This window comes from Mytilus edulis, chromosome 9 (assembly GCF_963676685.1).
Source record: "Mytilus edulis chromosome 9, xbMytEdul2.2, whole genome shotgun sequence".
NCBI classification, from domain to species: domain Eukaryota; kingdom Metazoa; phylum Mollusca; class Bivalvia; order Mytilida; family Mytilidae; genus Mytilus; species Mytilus edulis.
Window position 1 is genome coordinate 63,048,136 of NC_092352.1, and position 23,272 is coordinate 63,071,407.

Sequence of the window (23,272 nt, forward strand, 5' to 3'; positions counted from 1 at the left end):
TCGAATGACAAAAACAGTTCACAAAACACTCATGTATGAACTATGAAATAATAATAATATAGACTTTTTAGCATAAGAAATTAAATAAACTTTTTTTGATCACAAAAAATTACTATGCATTATATATGTCAAGAAAAAACAAAACCACAACCAAATCAAATCGATGAAAAGAACTAATAGTTTACAAAACATCGCACAAAAATCGGGAAAGTAATTAGAAAAAAAAAGTTGGGTAAACTCAAGTGCACCACTTGTTGAATACATTTAGCTTAACGCAAAACGTGTGCAAAATGACTAGTAAGGTTTCTACTACATTTATAACTTTTATCAAGAAGGTGTCCTCTTGTGTTTTAAGCTATTTGCTGTGAAAGTGTATATCTACTCAAGAATCAATTTATTAAAAAGGTAACATTATGTTTTCCCTCCTTGTTTTAAAACAAGTGTATTCCGGTCGTTTTTAATTGCAAATTTGTACAACCCAATTATGATTACTAGTAATGTACCTTTTCGTAATGAATATTATTTTAAATGTATAATATGGTTATTTTAAGGAACACACCGCATTTGAATTTCAAACTTTTAAGTACAACATACCAGTGAGTAGATTTTGATAACGTATCTTTTTAACTTAGTATCACTATGTAATGATGTTTATCTATTTACATTATTTATATTATCAACAGTAATCGAAAGTGACCAGGAGATACCAACATTACTACATTTCGCAGCCAAGCATGGATTAGAGGATTTGACATGCAATATCTTAGACACCCCTGGTTCTAGTGCCGCCTTTCAAATAGAAAACAAAGACGGACACGACCCGGCTGATCTTGCCGAATTAAACGGTCATGTAGATCTAGCTGAACATATGAGAACACATTTTGTAAGTTTGTTATTGACCCAGTCGTTGACGGAATACACATTTCGCAAATACATTATACGAAGTGTATAACTCTTTAATTTGAATATATGATTGAGTGTTATTATACTTCATAAAACTATACAGATATTTGTTAAAACAAAGTTAAACAAATCTGTAAAAGAAATAAAATCACATATTTCATATTTTTTTTAATTGTATTTACGAAAACTAAAATCTACAATCATCAGGAGATATCGATATTTATATTGCGCACAAAATGCACACATGTATAATTATTTAGACAGAGAATCATGTTAGTGTGGTAGTTTTAATTTCAAAACCACGAAAAAAACGTATACATCCCGCCATTATGTTATTGTACTATGATACATTTGTGTATTCTTGTCGTTAATATTTGCTTGTATGCTTGACCTATATGCCATTTTGTCCTTCTTTGTTACATATTTGTCTTTTTAGTTATTAAGATTATAACACAATGTTGACTGCTGTACCCCTATTTTTGACATTTTAACCTATTATGTATGTTTGTTTTGTTAACGTTGTCAATATAATAGAATTTGATGCGACTGTCATACAAGTGAGAGGTTTAGCTAGCTGTAAAACTAGATTCAATCCACTATTTCTACATATAAAAACGCCTGTACCAAATCAGGAATATGACAGTTGCTATCCGTTCGTTAAATGTGTGGAGCTTTTTTTGCCATTTGATAAGGAACTTTCCGTTTAAAATTTTCCTCTGAGTTCAGTATTTTTGTGATTTTACCATTTGATGAGGAACGTTCCGTTTTAAATTTTCCTCGGAGTTCAGTATTTTCGTGATTTTACTCTTTACCCGACCATGGCCAACATGTTGATATGATTATCTTTCAGGAAACTCAAACTATGGTTGATTATATACATTTGGCTATGGATAACAACTACTCTAACCAAGAAGAGCTTGAAAGAGATCGGATTCAGGCAATAGGTAAAGAGGAAATACAATGTTTATATTAAACAACACTTTTGTAAGCACAAACTTCACAATGAAGGTTTTTGGTGTGAAATTCAGCCAGAGGCTGAAGGAAAATTAATAGAATTTTCTGTAATCAATTTGATTTGAACAATTAAATGATAGTAGGATATCATAGGAGGCTATACGATATAACACTTAGGATACAAATCATATAATAAGAAGATTTTGAAATGTATTAAGTGGGTTATAACAGAATATTATACCGGGATGAAATATTCCAGCTAATTCCGCAAAATGTGCTTTTCAATTTGTTACAAACGAAACTGTAATATTCAATTCAAAATTTGAGGATGTATTGGATTGGTATCTATTGTAGAAAACTCAAGAAGCAAAAGTATTAAAACCATACCAACGCAAGAGAGAATTCAATTAGAACAAAAGTCCTGTAAGTGTTTCCGTTTTGAAGTAAACATGATATGAATTTGTTCAACTACACATATAACTTAACTATTTGTACAATATATGTAACAAAGAGATTATCAAAAGAGGGACGAAAGATACCAGAGGGACAGTTAAACTCATAAATCGAAAATAAACTGACAACGCCATGGCTAAAGATGAAAAGGACAAACAGACAAACAATAGTACACATGACACAACATAGACAACTAAAGAATAAACAACACGAATCCCACCAAAAACTAGGGGTGATCGCAAGTGCTCCGGAAGGGTAAGCAGATCCTGCTCCACATGTGGCACCCGTCGTATTGCTTATGAGATAAACAAATCCGGTATCTAGTCTAATTCGGTAGGTCACATGCATGAAGGGGAAGGGGATTGTAGTTACGACGTAAGGAAAATATCCGATATCATTTGTGAAACGGTTATTTCCATAACGGTCAACCAACTCTTGATGGCGTCCGTAGAATTTAAGAAGTAATGATTTCAACTTAGCCATTTGGAACTCTTGATTTAATAGCTTCCTTGTGAGCAACAACCCTCTATCAAGACAATCATGATATGAAATGCAAGCACGGGAATATCGTATCAATTGGGAGATAAATACACTGTATGCAGGTGCTGCTGGAATGTTGCTACTTAGAAATGGAAGTTCACAACTAGAAAGCTGAAATCATCTCTTTTGTCGTAAAATTTTGTTTTCAATCGACACTCATTGTCAATTTCTAGATGTAAGTTAAGATATGAGACCGGCTTAACTGTATCTGTTGTATCCAAAACATGTACACACATTGTTAAACTACTCTTTCAATTTTCACCAAATATACCAAGTATTTCGGAAGGTTATGTAAAATGAAACAAAAAAAGATAATTTTGTAAAGGGTTGATATAGGATTATTACCATATCAATGGTTATCTCAAAAACATTGTGAATTTTCGCAGGTTAGACACACACTCATCATATTTACCAGGCTGAAAGTTTTGTTCGATATATGCGCGTTTTATATACAGAAGAATAATAATTGAAGCTCTAATAAAAAAAAAAGCAAAAATGACCTAGAAAGTAAACCGAAGACCTACAATTTTAAAAGGTTTTGTCTAATACAGCTACAATAGTCTATTCCTTAGGCGGAAAATGCATTTTCATGTAACCGCAACTTCGTACTTTATTTGGCCTTTTTAACTTTTTTGGATTCGAGCGTCACTGATGAGTCTTTTGTAGACGAAACGCGCGTCTGGCGTATATACAAAATTTAGCTCTGATATCTAGGATGAGTTTATTTAAAACCACTGGGTCGATGCCACTGCTGTTGGAGATTTATTTCCCCGAGGGTATCACCAACCCAGTAGTCAGCACTTATTGTGCTGACATATTTTATCATTAATATGGTTATATTTATAAATTAACTGTTTACAAATTTTGAATTTTTGAAAAACTAAGGCTTTTCTACCTCAGGCATGGATTACCTTAGCTGTATTTGGCATAACTTTTAGGAATTTTGGTCCTTAATGCTCTTCAACTTCGTACTTTATTTGGCCTTTTTAACTTTTTTGGATTCGAGCTTCACTAATGAGTCTTTTGTAGACGAAACGCGCGTCTGGCGTATATACAAAATTTAGTCCTTGTATCTATGACGAGTTTATTTATTAACAGTTTGTGACAATTCGGAATTCTCACTAAATAGTCAACTTTGATATGATAATCATTTAATCATTAATTGCAAAGAGTACAAACTGATGTATATTTGGTAATTGAAAAAATCTATCAAACTAGATTTTCAATTTATTGGATTGTACAATGAAACAAAAATAGAAATAGGACCTTAGCTGCAGTTTTGTGCTTATGTTATTGCATTCACATTTTCATATACTCATTCAAGCTGTAGTTAACTACTACACTGAAACCATTACATACCTTAAAAACTTTGATTTTACTCGAAAAAATAAGGATTTTCTTATCCAAATCATAGATTACCTTGGCCGTATTTGGCACATTTTTTTTGAATTTTGGGTCCATCATCTTTGTACTTGCTTGAATTTACAACTATTTTGATCTGAGCGGCACTGATGAGTCTTATGTAAAAGAAACGCGCGTCTGGTGTATTAAATTATAATCTTGGTACATTTGATAACCAGTTACAATAATTGTGCTAATGTATAAAACTATATATCTATATTGAAAGCCTGTTGACCCAAATTTCATTTTTCTTTCAAATGCTCCGAAATTCTACGAAATATCAATTTGGAAAATCTTTAATTATAGAAACGTTTTATTCAATCTGACCTTAAGACGTTAAGATTCAGAAATTCATACGAGTTACTGGAAAAATGAATAAGGAAACATTAACTTTAAGGGAGCTACCATTTGATTTTTATGGGGGGGGGGGGGGGGGCTAGGATGAAATTTGAAAAAAAAAGGCAGGACAGGAGTTTTGAGTTAAAAAAAAAAGGCAGGATGACAATTTAGGTAAAAAAAGTCAGGATAAACTAATAAAAAAAAGGCTGGACCGAATAGAGTTAAAAATAAAAAGGCAGGACAGAGATTACAACTAAAAAAAATGCAGGACAAAATTTTTCATCCTAGCCCCCCATAAAAATCAAATGGTAGCTCCCTAACCTGGTAACGCTTAAAAAACAAACAAACTCACGTACAGATCGGAAACCATTGATTGCATTTTGTTTTGCTTTGTTTAATATAATCATAGGAAGGACATGAACAATCTTCAGATTTTATTTTAGGATTGAGCCACTTTTAACATCATTTTCTGATTTGATAGAATGCAACTTCGATAAATCTGGATGTGGCTTCATATGTTATAGTTTTCTCTAAATAAAAAAAATAAAAGAGGCTCGGCTAATTCCACTGTATTGGTTTCATTCGTAGTGTAAAATCTGAAAAATGTTGAAACATACTAAACGATATACCCACAACAAGATTCATTACCATTTTTCAAAACCCTTTAAATCAAAATGTCATTCAACGCTTAATGTCTTTTGTCTTACTTTGAGTACATTTAAGTGATTTAATTCATTAAAAAAATGTACATTCTCTAATCCTTAATGATTACTTGCCGAAAATCTTATTTTGAAATAAAAACAAGTTTTCAGGAAAATCGATAGACATTACTGTAACAGGTAATTACACAACACACAATATAAAGAAATAAAACTCTCAAAATTTAATCAAGAGTAACACAAGTTTCTATACAACGAAAATAAGAATTGAATCATATGCTCTCAAAAATAAGTAGTTCTTTAACCATTTGTTGGACCAGTCGTGTTCTCATGACAAATTTCAAATCGGTTACAAGTCGCAATCATTGATATCATAATCGAAGAAAAGAGGACGAGTTCGTGGCTACGGTAAGTGGAAGATTTTCGTGGACATTTGTGACACCACTGTGCTGAAGCTGAAGCTGTTTTGAAATTAATCGAGCAAGGAACTGTCAGTACGTTGTCAATTTCCGGAAAATTAATTCAAACCATTTATGTGTATTCACAACCACTTATTAAATACATTTGTCATACTTTTAAATGCGATACCTCTAATAATAAGACGTATTTTTTTTTTGTATAACCATTATTTTTGCCTATGTTATATGATATGCAACTGTGTAAATGTGTGATATGTCTTTATAATTCCAGCGACTATGCCAAGACCAATTCGATCTGTTCCCCTCCCTCCGGAACCAACAGAAGAAGAAGAACAATATGGTGGAATGAAACCAGATGAATTCATGGGTATTAGTTCTAAGCGTAAGTACTGTGGTGTCGCTTTGCGAAAAAAAAAAAGAATCTTGTGAGCTTTTAAGGTATCAAGATTGCATGGTATGTATTAGTGATGTAATAACCAAACTGCATCACAATAAAACAAATAAAAGGCATCTTTAGATCAAAATACAAAATTTTAAAGCGACGATTCTCTGAACTGTATTTCAACTTCCAAATCTACCGAATCTAAATTGAAAAACATAAAGTTTTAGATTACAATTCTAGCAACACACTTGCTAATAAAAAGAAGACTGTCCATGGATTTATGAGTTTTGAACAGAGGTATACTACTGTTGCCTTTATTTAATCTGGCAGAAGTGACATAATGCATGGATTTCTATAATATCGGAGTGCTCCGCTCCAATATAAAATAGAATGCATTCCGTTTAACCTAAGTATTCATTGTATCCACATCTTAAAACTAATTGTTAGATACTTTTTTTTACAAACATATCAAAAATTGAAAATTTATATTTTCGAGAAGCATTATATATTACGAAAACAGTTAACTATGAACTCATTCCCTTAAAGGATTTCTTGACAGATTTAATGAAAAATGTATTGAAACGGAAATTTAAGTTTTTTTAAAGAAAAATAAATTGATCCTGAGAGATGAACAATGATGGGACTATGTTTATTTTACCTGTAAATAGTACTTTCTGATTTCTCAAAGTATTTCAGTTATTTTGTTAGAAGTCTTTATAGTAGAATAACATACATACTTTTAATGCCTGATTTCGTTATCATTCGGTTATTATAGCTATACAAACAGCATCAACATTAGGATCTTCAACTCATGATGAACTAATAGAAATTGGCAATGCGGTTAAGAATGGCGAGTTTACCGTAGACGAAGCTGAAAGGCTGTACTCTTCCTGGGTGGATAGAAATAAGGCTGCTCAATCGAAATCGCTGAAGGAGCGACAACACGCAATAGAAGAACTCAGAAACCAGTATCAAACAGTCTTTAAACCAGAAAAGCAACAGCAACAGAGACAAAGCATTTTTACAAAAATAAAACAGAAAGTTTCTCCAAGAAAAAAAACTCCAGCAGAGGAAATATATGTAATGCAAATCACGGTAAGATATGATTATTCAGTCTACAACTAGAAACCGTTTTAATTTTTATGAAATGATTTTTTTTAATTCAATTGGTGTAAAAATGATTTAGGAATTTTACAACTTACTCAGACCCAACATGCATTTTTTTTTTCAGCTACCTTGTTAGTTCAAAAACAATTCAATAGTATATAAATAGACCAAAGAGCAGTAAACAGTCTAAAATCACCAATGGGTCTTCAAAACTGCGAGAGAAAAAATTCCGCAACCGCAGACGGCTTCAGCTGGCCCTTGGAGTTTCTGGATTTTTAAAATTTATTTTTAAACTGGGAAAACTATTACTGTGAGATACTAAAAGTAATGTATCGGTTGCAAAATGTTTGAGTTGAATATGATTTTTTAAATGTTTAACTTTAATATTATTATCTTTTAAGCATCCTTCTGTGGGTAGAGATCGTAAGACACACACTCCAGGACGGGATAGCACTATAAGTAATTCAAGTAAGTATTTGTCAAAGATAAAGAGTTCAGCCGTGTTCTCACCAAACGCCATGTACCCACATATGTACACTGGTTTCACATTAAATTTGTTCACATCCAAAAACCTGGTTCAATTATCTGTACATTAGATTTGTTCATATTTGTAAACTATATGTTATTTACATGGTCATTACATAGAATCGAATTCAAATTTCTCAAACAACTTTTCTAGTACTTAAGGAACAACAAGTTTACTTAAAAAAGGGAGGAGGAGGGAGGGGTTTAAGGTTTTTTCCTTACAAAATGTTCTGATCCCCAATTTGACAACAAAAATTTTGGTCATACAGATGACAAAAGAAAATATTTTGAATCCAGTTTTTCCCAATACCTTATTATGCTTATTGCTTATAGTGTTGAAGAAAAATAATTGATTGATAGCGTCGAAATAAAAGAATGAAATGTTCACGCGAAAAGAAAAGAAAAAATATTATGAACCGTAAAAAAAAGTCTATACCCCCCCCCCCCTTTTACACACCTTTCAATTTAAAATCGTTTCTGCTTTATGAAAGCTTTTTTGGTGACTTGCAGTACTTTAAAGATTTAAAGTCTTGATTTTTCTATAAAAAACGTAGGCTGCAAAAGGATTTAAATGTTTAGGATTACTGCGTTTTTATCTTTTCTGTTTGTTTCAAATAGCATACATTTGTATAGACGCAATATTTAAAAAGATATATATATTATAGCGAGTTCATAATTTGGTGAAACATATTTGTGTATTTGTGTTTTTCTCAATTCATTAGTTTTGTTTGAATAAGAAGGTCACGAGTTTGAACCAAGAGCAATGACCAAATACTAGCATGCATATAGTACGACTTTGGCTTAAAATTACAACTTGTGCATTGAAAATTGATGCTTTTTTATATTTGTAAGTGCATATTACCGGATTTGAGATACTATCAAAACATCACCATTTACCGCACACTCTTTTAAGTTGTGCATTTATAAGTGAATCGTTGATTGAGAAATTGGCAAATATATCTGTGTACGTTCAGTCGATTCGGGAAGACATTTTCAAATGAATTATGTGTTTTGCAATGATGATGCTTTGAGTCTGGATAAGGGGCTAATAACGTTTGTTTTTTTTTTTTTTTTTATAGCAAAGCAATATATAAAGTTTGGACAAATAATTATGTAAAGAACCTTATTAAAAAATTGTTATAAATATCATTTTTTATTATACAAAAACAGTTTCTTCTTTAAATATGCATGGAAAAATGCATGTTCTAAATATCTAGTTTGTGTACACTTAATCCACACAAGTCCTACATTGACTATCGACTGTAAGTAGACAAAAAATGTAAACATTGAGTTTTATTGGAACGTAACTGAGTTTGGTTTACGTATAAATTACACTAACACAATACCGAGTTTATGTCAATGTGAACAAAACCTTATTTTAGTAAGATTTATTTTAGTTTTGTCTATAACAGGAAAAATGCTCCACTAGATTTCAAAAGCTTTGATATATTTACTATTCCCAGGGCAGAAAGGGAAATTTAGAGGGAAAACGTTAATTGAATCTATATATATATAATTATTTGTTTTCAAATCAGGCTCATCAAGTGGAGGATCAAGAGGCAGTACAATGAGTACCCAATCGGATTGGAGAGATAGCAGTTTAGGAAGCATGCACGAGGAGAGTGCATCTGACAGTGATTGTATTGATGTAAGTATAGTTTATTGTTTATAAATAAATATTGATTTATTTTTATCTAACCCCACTCATACATTGTCTAAGATATATATTGCACTTTTTGAAATTCTTGGTTTTTCATGCTGTTCAACTTTGTAATGAATTTGGCCTTCTGTTTGTTTAAAACCGCACTCTACTGATGAGTTTCACGTATACGAACGTTCGGTTTGGCATACGAAATTCTAAACCTGGTATATTTGATGAGTTTTTACATATTCAGTAGTAGGAAGCTTCGAATGGTTTGGAATTTAATACTTTGTAATTTCAACATGATAACCAAAAAGTAAACTATACCATTATTTCCTTCTAATTTTTATTGATTATAACTTGATGAGTAAGTAAAAGAAATGGCACTACACATATATTTTTGTTTATTTCAACCACAGTGTAGTGTAGATAAATCCAAACTTTCAGAGGTATGTGAAAAACTTATTCAATATTTTATTTCTGTATCTTTTATATTATTTTTTTTATTTGACAGCCAATTGTGAATATTTTTTTTGTTTTCTTCATTGTTCACTAACCACATGCATGATAAGAGAGTGGTGATGAAGATTCAGTATATTTTACAAAACACAGTTTGTTTTCGCTTTTGGAGTTTGAATGTCTCTTTGGTACCTGTCGCCTATCTTTTCTAGCTGATGTTTGCTACAAATATGTCAAAATGGGGATTTTTTTGCAACTCGACTTCTTTACTCTCAAAACAAAGGTTCTATATTATATTTTCTACCTTAGCATGGAAGAGTAATCCTTCTTTTTTAAGGTTTGCGAACTCCAATTCTTCATTTATGAAACAGTTCTCTGCGTATAATAAAAACGACTCAACCTTGTCTAAATTTTATATTTGTAAAGTATACTTCATCATTATCTTAAAGGAATATATTTCTATTTCTTTTCTGAACCTGATCATGAACATAATGTTATATTTTTCGTCGTATTTATTATTGTTTGTTTAAGGTGAGGTATTTCATGTTCTTCTAGACCAATATAAATTAGGATGGAATTAATCATATTCTCAACTACAAATTACATTACAATCTGAGAAACAGCTCCACTTCGATACGGTGAAAACAATATTAATTCTGTTTGCTTTTAATTATATAACTATATGAATCTATTCGTATTTTAAGTGTAAATCATCTATACTGAAATAAAGCATTTCAAAGAAATTGAAAATATTTGTTTTGTAGGAAACACCAGTATATGAAGTACAGAGAAGACAATCTGAACCAACAGAGGTATTATATTGTAATTATATCATAGCATCCATTATGTTGTAGATAAAGAAAATGTTTGTCCTTCCATTATTTTGTACTTCAATTTATATATATGCAGGCAAAGAGCTTATGCCTTTTAGGTGACCCATAAATTTTAGTAATTAAATAATTGATTATAGTGATATTTGTAAATTTGTACAGATTATAAAAATACAATATATAATAAATACCCGGCTCAATGAACCAATATGTCACCTCAAACAATATCGATACTTTGTATGGACCCTGACGATGTGAGGTTGATGCGTAATGTTGTACAAAAATGTTTAAAATCAAAAGAGTGCAAGTTTCAAAATGGTCTTTTTTGCACAAGTTGTTGATGACTCCTCAATATTTTATTCCGTCAACATTCAAACTATGAAGTCTGTGACATTGTCAATTTTAAAAATCGAACAATTTTCAATATTAAAATTAGACTTAAAAAAAATGCATTGGTAAACTTGATCAGCTACTGGATAATTCGTATTAATTGTCCTAGTAAGTTTAATATCTAGTAGATTTTTTAGATGAACGGTGTCTTTCTTGACCTCTGCATTGATTTGATTTGCATGTAAACTAGTAAACCAATTTTGATCTGCAACGGTCATTTTGATCAGAACTGCTAAAAAAACATTGAACAACAAATTATTACGTCATCTTCAGTTTTTTGTAAATTTCTAGATTTATCCGCTGCATTAAATTTAGTATTTTTCGGACGTTTCGCTTCAATTTAGTCTATATTAAGATTGTTCAGTAGATGTCATTTACATATACACATCAAAATCATACTGAATACTCTGAAATGCTGAATTTGCTATAAGCAAACGGTCTAAACTGTACTGAATTAATCGCAGTGGATATATCTATAAATTGATTAAAAAACTGAAAGAACATGTCTAATATTTATTGTCCGGACTGTTCCAAACGTGTTAAGATCGAACGAACATTTTTCATTTTTAGCTCACCTGGCCCAAAGGGCCAAGTGAGCTTTTCCCATCACTCTGCGTCCGTCGTCCGTCGTCCGTCGTCGTTAACTTTTACAAAAATCTTCTCCTCTGAAACTACTGGGCTACATTCTTCATTGGGTATCTAGTTTAAAAAATGTGTCCGGTGACCCGGCCAACCAACCAAGATGGCCGCCATGGCTAAAAATAGAACATAGGGGTAAAATGCAGTTTTTGGCTTATAACTCAAAAACCAAAGTATTTAGAGCAAATCGGACATGGGTAAAATTGTTTATCAGGTCAAGATCTCTCTGCCCTGAAATTTTTAGATGAATCGGACAACCCGTTCTTTTGCTGCCCCTAAATTGGTAATTTTAAGGAAATATTATTATAAATAGAGATAAACTTTAAACAGCAATAATGTTCAGCAAAGTAAGATTTACAAATAAGTCAACATGACCGAAATGGTCAGTTGACCCCTTTATAGTCATTTTCAAGCATTTTTCGTAAATCTTAGTAATCTTTTACAAAAATCTTCTTCTCTGAAACTACTGGGCCAAATTAATCCAAACTTGGCCACAATCATCATTGGGATATGTAGTTTAAAAAATGTGTGGCGTGATCCTACCAACCATCCAAGATGGCCGCCATGGTTAAAAGTAGAACATAGGGGTAAAATGTAGATTTTGGCTTATAACTCTAAAACCAAAGCATTTAGAGCAAATCTGGTAAAATAATCTATTAGGTTAAGATCTATCTGCCATGAAATTGTCAGACAAATCGGACAACCCGTTGTTGGGTTGCTGCCCCTGAATGAGTAATTTTAAGGAAATTTTGCAGTTTTTGGTTATTATCTTCAATATTATAAAAGATAGAGATAAACTGTAAACAGCAATAATGTTCAGCAAAGTAAGATCTACAAATAAGTCACATTACCAAAATTGTCAGTTTACCCCTTAAGGAGTTATTGCCCTTTATAGTCATTTTTTAACAATTTTCATAAATTTTTGTAATTTTTTGTAAATTGTTAGAATATATTTTCCACTGTAATTACTTGGCCAAGTTCATTATAGATAGAGATAATTGTAGCAAGAAGAATGTCCAGTAAAGTAAGATCTACAAACACATCATGATCACCAAAACACAATTTTGTCATGAATTTATCTGTGTCCATTGTTTAATATGCACATAGACCAAGGTGAGCGACACAGGCTCTTACGAGCCTCTAGTTTTTATTTTTTTTTCAATTTCATTTCTAATTAATGGTTTATCTAGAAATATGATATAAAAAAAATATCGATATGGATCGGAAGAGATGTTTTAAACCTTTTGGTGTCCTTTAATTTTTATGAAAGAGCTACCACATTCAATACTCTCGGTTGGCTTCCCGAATGCGTCAATTTAGATACAGAACTTTTGCTTTTGGGGGAAAATATATATATATGTTATATAAATTGCATTGTGGAGAACACATAAGCAGGTATTTTTGATGTCTGATCATTTTGCTTTCAGCTTTGAGCAAATGAATATGGTTAAACTTAACTGTTTTTTTCTCTCTCTTTTAAATAATGATTGTTTGCATTTTTTCTTAGATTGTCACATTCTAGATATCATTTCAATGTCCTTGTAATTTTGATTTGTTTTCTAACAGATTTTAAACATCCGCAGAGTACGTATTATATATTATTTGCATTCAAATATGTGTAAGCCAGTGTGTTTTTACCATTCTAATTGAATTAAACAGTTTGCTCTTTCTTAACTTACTAAAGATTGTTGTTATTTAATAATACGTATTCATGTACCTTGTATTTGTCTGTCATGGCATGCCTCGTGTGCTTCTTATTTTCTTATTTTCCAGTTTACTAAGTTCGATGAAACATTTACATTAATTCTATTAAATTCAATGAAAACTTTTTGTGTTTAGTTATTCCTCGTCAAAAAATAATTTAATAGCTATAAGCATCTTTTCACCTTCTAACTATTGGCCAATACACATATGCAATACATGCCACACTTGCTAAAACTCTATGTGATTGCCTCTCTGTATTGTTTTGGAATGACTCGCATATTATTAACATATTTCGTTTTGTTTTCGTTGGAAATTGTACTATCAAGCTTACTAATCAACTTTTTACACAGAACTGTGTTTCTTTATGTGTTGCATGTTTTCTGTCAAGTCACTATATAAGTTTACCGTGAAAGAAATGAGGTAGAAGCCATGTTCGTTAATAGATGATTGTTTTTATAATTTTATATAATATCAAGGTACCGCTTTGACACAACTTTTCAAAATTTTCGGTCAAATGCTTTTTAACTTTATAATCAAATTGGGATCTCAATGAAGTATTCAGTTTTTGTTTTTTTTCTCCATACCTACTTTGCTCGTCTAAAAAATATGATTGCAAGGGAGACCAATTGGTCAATTTGAAACTCCATTCGTTTAAAGGTGCAATGAAAAATGTGTCGATAATAAAAAAGGAATACCTATTGTGATAACTGTTTTAAAGATTTCAAAAATCGACATGATTCGGTGTTCATGTAACAGTTCCAATTTGCTGTGAATCTATACTTTATTTATTCTACTGTTTTGAATCTACATGACGATAACGTGGAAGTTACAAGATAAAGACACAAATGTATACTACATCTACATTGTAAAAAGTAAATTCTAACATGACGTCCTTCAAACGCTTTGAGTACAAACCCGTGGTAAAATATAAATATATTGTTTGGGCTGTTCCGACCGTACTCCCACGTCATTTGTTTTTTTTATGAATGAGGTACCCGACGTCATAGAACGAAGACGTCAGAGTATAAGCATTTTACGGGAAAATGCACGCTTGTGAAACTGAAAAGCATCACAACCAGTAAAACGTAAACAAACGATGCTAAAATGTGTTATCAGCCATATTTTTGTATACATATGAGACATATACGTAAATTATCATTTAAATTCATCCAAAACTATCTAAATACGTTATTGTAAATAATTTAAGCATGTCACTTATTCAGTTTGCTGCGTTCTTTTACGCCAATTTAATAGTGCGTTTATTTATGCGTTTAATATCTGCCTCCACCTTATATCGCTTCGATCCAAAAGAATAGCCGTATTTGTCTTATTAGAATCGAAATAATTCATGGGGGCTTGAATATATCTAGATTTTACCACGGGTTGTCCCTTTATGTCGATATTTTACCCCTCGCTATCGGGGTAAAATATTTGTCATAAAGGGCCAACCCGTAGTAAAATCACGTTATATTCAAACCCCCATGAATTATTTCTTAAATGATAAAAATATTGAACTTCGAGGAAAACTGAAAACGGACTGTCCGAAATCAAATGGCAAACTCAGAAGCTCAAACATATCAAACGAATGGATAACATTGGTTAACCCAATTCAAGATAAAATTAAAGCTCTGCTGTTTTTATTTCATATTAATGTATGAGATAATTTGGTAATTTTAACAAACAACTTGTGAACAATCATATACATTATCATCACTCACTATGTAAACGATTTTTATGCCCCACCTACGATAGTAGAGGGGCATTATGTTTTCTGGTCTGTGCGTCCGTTCGTCCGTCCGTCTGTCTGTCTGTCTGTCTGTTCGTTCGTTCGTCCGTCTGTCCCGCTTCAGGTTAAAGTTTTTGGTCAAGGTAGTTTTTGATGAAGTTGAAGTCCAATCAACTTGAAACTTAGTATACATGCGCCCTATGATATGATCTTTCTAATTTAAATGCCAAATTATAGTTTTGACCCCAATTTTACGGTTCACTGAACATAGAAAATGATAGTGCAAATTTCAGGTTAAAGTTTTTGGTCAAGGTAGTTTTTGATGAAGTTGAAGTCCAATCAACTTGAAACTTAGTATACATGTGCCCTATGATATGATCTTTCTAATTTAAATGCCAAATTATAGTTTTGACTCCAATTTTATGGTTCACTGAACATAGAAAATGATAGTGCAAATTTCAGGTTAAAGTTTTTGGTCAAGGTAGTTTTTGATAAAGTAGAAGTCCAATCAACTTGAAACTTAGTATACATGTTCCCTTTGATAAGATCATTCTAATTTTAATGCCAAATTAGATAATTTATTCCAATTTCACGGTCCACTAAACATAGAAAATGATAGTGCGAGTGGGGCATCCGTGTACTGTGGACACATTCTTGTTGTTTGTACAATCAACGTCATTTTAACAAATATCGACAAATTTTCTGGTCTGTGCGTCCGTTCGTTCGTTCGTCCGTCAGTTCGTCCGTCTGTCCCGCTTCAGGTTAAAGTTTTGGTTAAAGTTTTTGGTCGAAGTAGTTTTTGATGAAGTTGAAGTCCAATCAACTTGCAACTTAGTACACATGTTCCCTATGATATGATCTTTCTAATTTAAATGACAAATTAGATATTTTCCCCCATTTTCATGGTTCGCTGAACATAGAAAATGAAAGTACGGGTGAGGCATCCGTGTACTGGGGACACATTTTTGTTTGTATATCCTCTTGTTTTTAATTAAATTTTTGCTCTAAAATGAATTTGGCCACATACGATTTGGTAAATATCAGACCAGTCGCAGTTTAATTATGTACTATACGTCAGTTCTAAGTGTACAAACTACCTAGTAGCCAGTTTTTAGTACACGCATGATAATTCGTATTAAACACAATTTATGTAGTTTATAAACTTGCTACTAACTTTTTCCGTTTTGGCCGTTTTCGTGTTGTTCCTTTCAATATTTTACTCACTTCGCACTAAAATACGAAATGAATCATTCATGGCAAATGTCATCAGTGTTGACATTTTCGAGATGTCTAAACTTTGCACTTAATTAATGAAAAGCATAAGATTTGGATCAACATTTCACTACATTTTGCTCGAGTATACATTTGGACATGCAAAGCATAAGTTTTCCTGGGTGCGTATCTGAATATTACACTTTGTTGTGATCTAACATTTTAACGAAAAATGTGCAAAATGCATTTTGACAACGAATCTGGCTTCAAACTTGAATTACGTCATGCTTTTTAGCTATCAATCATGTGTGAACCAAATACCAAAAAAGTAATTCACAAAAACTCCGAGAAAAGTCAAAACGGAAATTCCCTAATTAATAGCATAATCAAAAGCTAAAACACATCAAACGAATGGATAACAACTGTCATGTTCCTGACTTGTTACAGGCTTTTTCTTATGTGAAACATGGTTGATTAAATCGGATTATATAGCTAGCTAAACCTCTCACTTGTACGACAGTCGTCAATTTAGAGAGTGGTAAAACATATAAAAATTTACGCATTTTAACCATCAAATGATTTTTGGTATAGCATATTATATGATTATATATTTTTGGAGCAATATGTATGCCTATTTGGTCAAAGAGTTAAATATGACTTGTTACAGGCTTTTTCTTATGTGAAACATGGTTGATTAAACCGTATTATATAGCTAGCTAAACCTCTCACTTGTACGACAGTCGTCAATTTAGAGAGTGGTAAAACATATAAAAATTTACGCATTTTAACCATCAAATGATTTTTGGTATAGCATATGATATGATTATATATTTTTGGAGCAATATGTATGCCTATTTGGTCAAAGAGTTAAATATGCGTCGACTTTACAATTTCTTTTATCTTTTTTTCATTTTTGAGTTGTCTGTATCGTTGGTTTTCTCGAATTTTCTCTCTTTATTTTTGTGTTGTAAAATTAATGCTTGCTACTTAATAAATCTCACTTCCATTTATATTAGGGTTTATCAATTAAAATATTACTTTCACAATTGATTCAAATATAACATATATATATATATCATAAAAGCGCTGTTCCTTTGCTTTTTGTGTGTTTTTGTTGTTGCTGTGAATGTTTTGATTTTGTGTCATGGATGGATACCCCATATCCTTTGTTTTTCTATTATATATAGATAAAACGAGATTGTGGGTATATAGCAACGATAAAACAATCTAATATCACACAAAAACAATTGACACATAGATATCAAAATAGGATCATCCATAATACTTTAATAAAACGAGGTTCGACAAGTCATAAATAACACCACCAAAACAAAATTCTTCAAGTGACACGAAAACACATCTATTAAAACAAAGACTACTACTAAAGACCTGCCTAACCTTCGATCGGCACATACACATGATTCGGTGTTAAACAGTTCAATTTGTATTCAGTCGTAACCCTTGATTTCTTTGTTTGGGAAAAACAAAAAGAACATATAAGAATATCCGATTAACATAAGCCTTTTGTTAAATCTACATACAACAAACAACAGATCAAAGATGAAGAAAAAAACACCTTTATGAATGTACATTTCCGTGAGAACGAAAAGGTGAAAGGCCGTCGGAATGAATAATACGAATTATTGGGTAACGCATACAATGTAGAATGGTGAATGTTAGCATGGTTATGAAATGTAGTATGAAAAGAGTGATGTTAAAAAGCCGTGGCAAATAGGAGACAACTTTTTAACCTTCTGTAAGAACAAAATATAATGACAAATCGCAATAATTCATGTTATAAGGAAGATTACCATGTATTTTGTTTTTTTATTTTAGAGTGCAGAAAAACGAATATCCCTGAAAGACCAGTTTTTGGAAAAAGTAAAAAGAGAGGAAGACGCATCACCGATGTTACCTCCGCGGTCGTCAGATACCTTCAAACCTTCGGTGAATGTAACGCCACCTCCTCCAGTCAGAAATCGACCACCTCTTCCATTGCCAAATTCCGATTATGGCAAACCGGCCTATTCCAAAGCACAACGACCTCCTCCATCTACCGGTCGACCTCTTCCTAATATACCTACAAACGATGATCCAAACAATAGAAATAAACCACAACTACCTAGTCCAATTTCAAAACGGCCACCCGCACCAATTCCGAGTAACACGAAACCAGCAGCTCCATCGTACAAACTGCCACCTAGACCAAAAAGATGACATGAATAGATTGATATTGAGAAAGTGTGATATATATATATATATATGTATATATATTTATGTGTGATAACAACTTGTTGAGATAACTCGGGGAAGGGAGGGGCACTTTAATCATTTTGGTAAGGATAAGCAGCTGTGATATCAAGTACCCAACCTGCTCATATATGTCAAATAACAGAAAAATCCTAACCTTTCAGATATTTTTTGACAAATAGTGTAGCTATCAGGATAACGCTATTTCTTGTAGTGAAATTTAGATTTGACAAATAGCTAATGTATTTCCGACTTGTTTAAAATACATCTTTGAAAAAAATCTAAATTTGTTTCAGAAACTTTTATGTGATCAACAACCCTATATATATGTGTTTGTGATATATTTCAACTTAAATTCTCAATCTGCAATAAATTTTTAAACTCGAAAAAGGAATTTATTCCAGCGGGGATCTTCACTTCAACTCATTACATAAGAGATGTCCCCCTCCCGTTGTGTCATACATTTAACATGTCATACTCCAAATGGCATTTTCTCTAAAGACTAATGAGTCCGAAAGAGGTATTTATCACAATATAATTATTGTTACAATAAATTACCATAATACATTTCCATAAATTGAGAGGTTATTCAGAGTGTATTATTCTGATATTATTGAATCATTTCGTGAAATAATAATTAAATTTATTTATAAATGTATTATGAACTATTGTCTTACCTACAAAATATGGAGGACTCAAATCTATGGCGAGTTCCAAATTTATGGCAGATTTCTAGTCTATAGCAAATGTGACCTAAAAACGTCAAACAAATCAAATCTATGGCAGATTTTTGCTTTCTCTAAATCTATGGCAGAACTTTCAAATGCATAATTGGGAAATAGTAACATAACATCACAATTGAATTACGCCATATTACATCGTCGCCGCCGCTAACGAAATGTTTTGGTTGCCATCACAATTTTTTTTTACCATTATGGAATCTTTATTTCACAAATAAATAAAGATATGCTCTCGTTGTCGTATATTTCCACTGGTTTAAGACTAGAAGTATCCATTGGTCGTATACATGATATGTACTGCAGTGTTATCCATTTGCATAAAAATTGCCATAGATTTGGAAACAACAAAAATCAGTCATAGATTAGGAAATTACAAAACTTGCCATTTATATAGGATTGTAATACATCTGCACTAGATTTGGGATGGAATGAGGTCACATTTGCCGTAGTTTAGGAATCTGCCATAGATTTGCAACCCACCATAGAATTTAGTCCTACAAATATAATCAATTTTTCGAACTTTGAAATGACAAAGAAACTAAAACAAAGATCAAAGTCGGGTTTAAACTTTTCGATGATTTTGTTTATATGATACGCAGTGTATGTAAAGTGCGGATCCTAAAATACCATTTTCACTGTATATGCCATGCATTTCTGATGTAGAATGGTAAATAAACAGACGAAAAAATTATGATTTTTGAAGAAAATGAAGAAAATTGTTCACATGTACTATATTTAGTAATAAATAATACAAGTTATACAAAATAAGAGATGGGAACGGGTTTTTAACGCGCCGAGAGCCATCCATACGTGAAATATATACCGAAATAGGTGAATATTTAGGATGTTTTACGAACAAATCGTGCAGGTGATTAAAAACTAGCAGGAAAGATGTAGTTGCGAAAAAATATTCATTACAACACAATTATTAATCTTGTATAACGTAGAATAGCTTTTGTTATTCAGTTTGTCCATATTGTATTGAATTTCACTATGATGTTATCTTTATGCGAGTCATGTTTACTGTTGAATAATGATTTACTTTCATTTTCACTGTAGAGCGATTCATTAGTATTGTATATATGCGGTGCATTTTTACTGTATGAATTTTATTAATTTTTATGCATTAAATTCCAAATTTAGCCGACTTGCACAAACAATAATTAAAGTAAGAAAAGGATTTGATAGTGCTGATTTTGAGATGAAAAGTTTGATTGAATACTCCAATAAATTCAATAGAATTAATATTTATTTCAAATAAAACACATCGTTGTCATAATATAACAATATGTGGATCATTTCAGAGTTGAAAGTGTTTTTAGATTAATGCAAAATATTTTCAAATGCATGCCAATTTGATAAAATTCATGTTTCTGCAGTAGTCATTATACGCATGTGCAAACAAATTTTAACATTGGATTTCGAGATGGGTCTATTTACCAATCAGAAGAAGCATGTCATAGATTTTTTTATAATTCATCAGAATCTTTGTTTAAAGTGTAGTAATATTTATCCAATGCATTGAAACTTCTTCACTGAATACGTACATCTCGCATGTCTGTCCGAATAGAATGGGATAAAAGGGGATAAAAACAACAATACTTTCTAATATTTTTTTATAAATCACTTCTTGACCAATTTCAATGAGGTTTCGAAGTAACATTTTTGATTTTGGATCCGTTTTAAATTGGCCCACAGGGTCCAAAACAAAATTTGAGGTTCTTTGGTAGGCTGAATCCATACATGATTGTGTTTATTATTATTTTTTTTTTTAATTTTTGGCCCATTTAACCAGTTTGTGGGGTCCAAACTGTCAAGAAATAAATTCTTTTGATTTCAACAACAGTTGAATATTTGTGGTACTTTGGAATGCTGAATCTTACCGTGTTTTTAAATTTGGGATTTTAGTATTTTGGGCCAAGTTATCGAAATGGTCCACATTGAGGCCCAAAGGGTCCGAAATTCAACATGTTTTTGATTTCATAAAAAATGAAGTCTAGCTTAAATGTTGTGTACATACTTACCCCAAACTGTTCAGGGTTCGACTACTGCGGTAGAATCAAGGATGCTGTACAACACGTACATCATGTTTCAATGCAACTTTATCAGTATACGTTTTTGACAGATAAAGTTTGCCCTACACAAAACTTGCATTTCAAGCTTTAATGACTTTGGATAATTATATGTCACATTGTCGTTTCATTTTATACAGTAAAGAACATGCAAGCAACAATCGAGCTAAAAACTATCTTTCCTTCAGAATATGGATGTTTTGGCATTTGGGGGCTCAGCAATAGGGAAGGCAAGTGAAGATGAATCACAGAAAAAAGAACTAAAGTTAAGGAGGGGTCTTCATACCATTGTACGTATTGTCCTTTCAAGAAAAAATGGGTAGCTAGTTTTCCCAGGCATAATAAGATCCACACTAATGGGTTAAACAAATATGACCAGTGTGAATTAAAATTTTAAGACTTCTCAATAAGCATAACAACTGATAGCATGGAGAAAGCCTGATTTGTACTCATTGTTCCAAACACTTCAAAAGCAGAACTGGGCAGTGGCGGATCCAGAACTTTTTGTAAGGCGGGCCCGATGGCTGACCTAAAAAGGGGGGGGGGGGCCCAAGTCATGCTTCAGTGATTCCCTATATAATCAACCAAATTTTTCCAAGGCACCCCTGGATACGCATATGCTGGCATAGCTTACCATATGAAGAAAGCAACAGGAACTTTTAATCACATCTGCTCGTTTTATAGTAAAACATTAAAAATGCTTCGCTGACCGCAAAGATCGAACCATGAACAGTTGGGGCAAATTTGAACATAATATTAAAGATTAATACTATCTGAATTTGGATTGTGATCAAATTTATGACGTTATATTGGTTTCTGACACAAGGTAAATGTGGTCGAAGATCTTAAATCGTATGCGCAATACTGTGCAACTGAAGGTTTCTTCCCGCCCATAACATTTTGTTTTCCTTCTAGGATAAATAACCATCAAACCAAATCCCAGTCTTTCCTTTCTGGTAATGAACCTTGTAGTACAATTTAAGAGAGGTCCATACACTTGAACACAAGATATTGTCTGGAAACTAGAAAAATGTTTGTTTTGTCATTTCTTTTGCCCCCAATTTCTGCATGTTTGGGGCAATTATCCCCGAACAAAATCCCAGTCTTCCATTTGTGATAATGCGAAAAAGATCCAAAAACGTACATACAAGTAATTATCCGGAAACTACAAACACGATGATTGTTTTTGTCACTTTTTGTTCCTTCATTCCTAAACTGTTAGTACCATAACCCCAAAATGAAACCTAACATTCTACTTGTGGTATTGAACACTGTGGTACAATTTCAGAACAATCAAAATTCTTATACACAAGTAATTATCCTAAAACTAAAAACATGCTTCTTGTATGCCCCTTTTTCGTAAACGTTTGGAACCATCATTCCCAACATTATCCCAACCTTCCTTTTGTGGTATTGAACCTTCTTTAAATTTATATAGATCCATTCACTTAAATTAAAGTTGATCGGAAACCAAATGGGTCTTCGGACGACGCAGACGATAACGACATCAAAGCAATATACGAACCGGAAAAAACATTGCGGGGAAACATTTCAGTTTACAGTTCCGACATGTCAATACTGTGGGAAAACGTGTAAATGGCCAGCCAGTTTCTATAGACATATACAAGTTATAAATAGATATAAATATTAAAGTAATCAAATAAGTTTTTCATTTGTTGCAAGTCTAATTGTTACATTAATCTACAATAAAAATTCATCGCATTTTCGAAAATTCTACATCAGAAATGAATGCCATACAGTGATAATTTATGGCATATATAGTGAAAATGGATCGCTTTTAATAACTGATATTCTATGTTATGTTGCTTTTATTACACATATTTGAACTTAAATACTGTTATTTTACATTAAAAAGACACATCATAATGAAAATATGTTAAAATTTAGTTTCAAATCAATTATTTT

The 23,272-nt window shown here is 32.1% G+C and overlaps 1 protein-coding gene across 6 annotated transcripts in view; it reads left to right on the plus strand.

The window, feature by feature from the left end:
• LOC139488775 (phosphoinositide 3-kinase adapter protein 1-like) overlaps nt 1-20,579 on the plus strand; it is a 31,930-nt gene extending 11,351 nt beyond the window's left edge. For 2 of the 6 annotated variants that reach the window (XM_071274667.1, XM_071274666.1), the window contains exons 5-15: nt 684-883; nt 1,754-1,847; nt 2,212-2,280; nt 5,940-6,050; nt 6,826-7,145; nt 7,559-7,625; nt 9,218-9,330; nt 9,744-9,773; nt 10,548-10,595; nt 13,209-13,226; nt 18,121-20,579. In XM_071274667.1, the coding sequence (XP_071130768.1) occupies nt 684-883; nt 1,754-1,847; nt 2,212-2,280; nt 5,940-6,050; nt 6,826-7,145; nt 7,559-7,625; nt 9,218-9,330; nt 9,744-9,773; nt 10,548-10,595; nt 13,209-13,226; nt 18,121-18,501 (1,451 nt within the window). In that variant the 3' untranslated portion in view covers nt 18,502-20,579. The remainder of the gene's footprint in view (nt 1-683; nt 884-1,753; nt 1,848-2,211; nt 2,281-5,939; nt 6,051-6,825; nt 7,146-7,558; nt 7,626-9,217; nt 9,331-9,743; nt 9,774-10,547; nt 10,596-13,208; nt 13,227-18,120) is intronic. The other 4 variants (XM_071274670.1, XM_071274669.1, XM_071274671.1 and 1 more) reach the window with 3 other exon arrangements.
• Nucleotides 20,580-23,272: the final 2,693 nt, after the last annotated feature.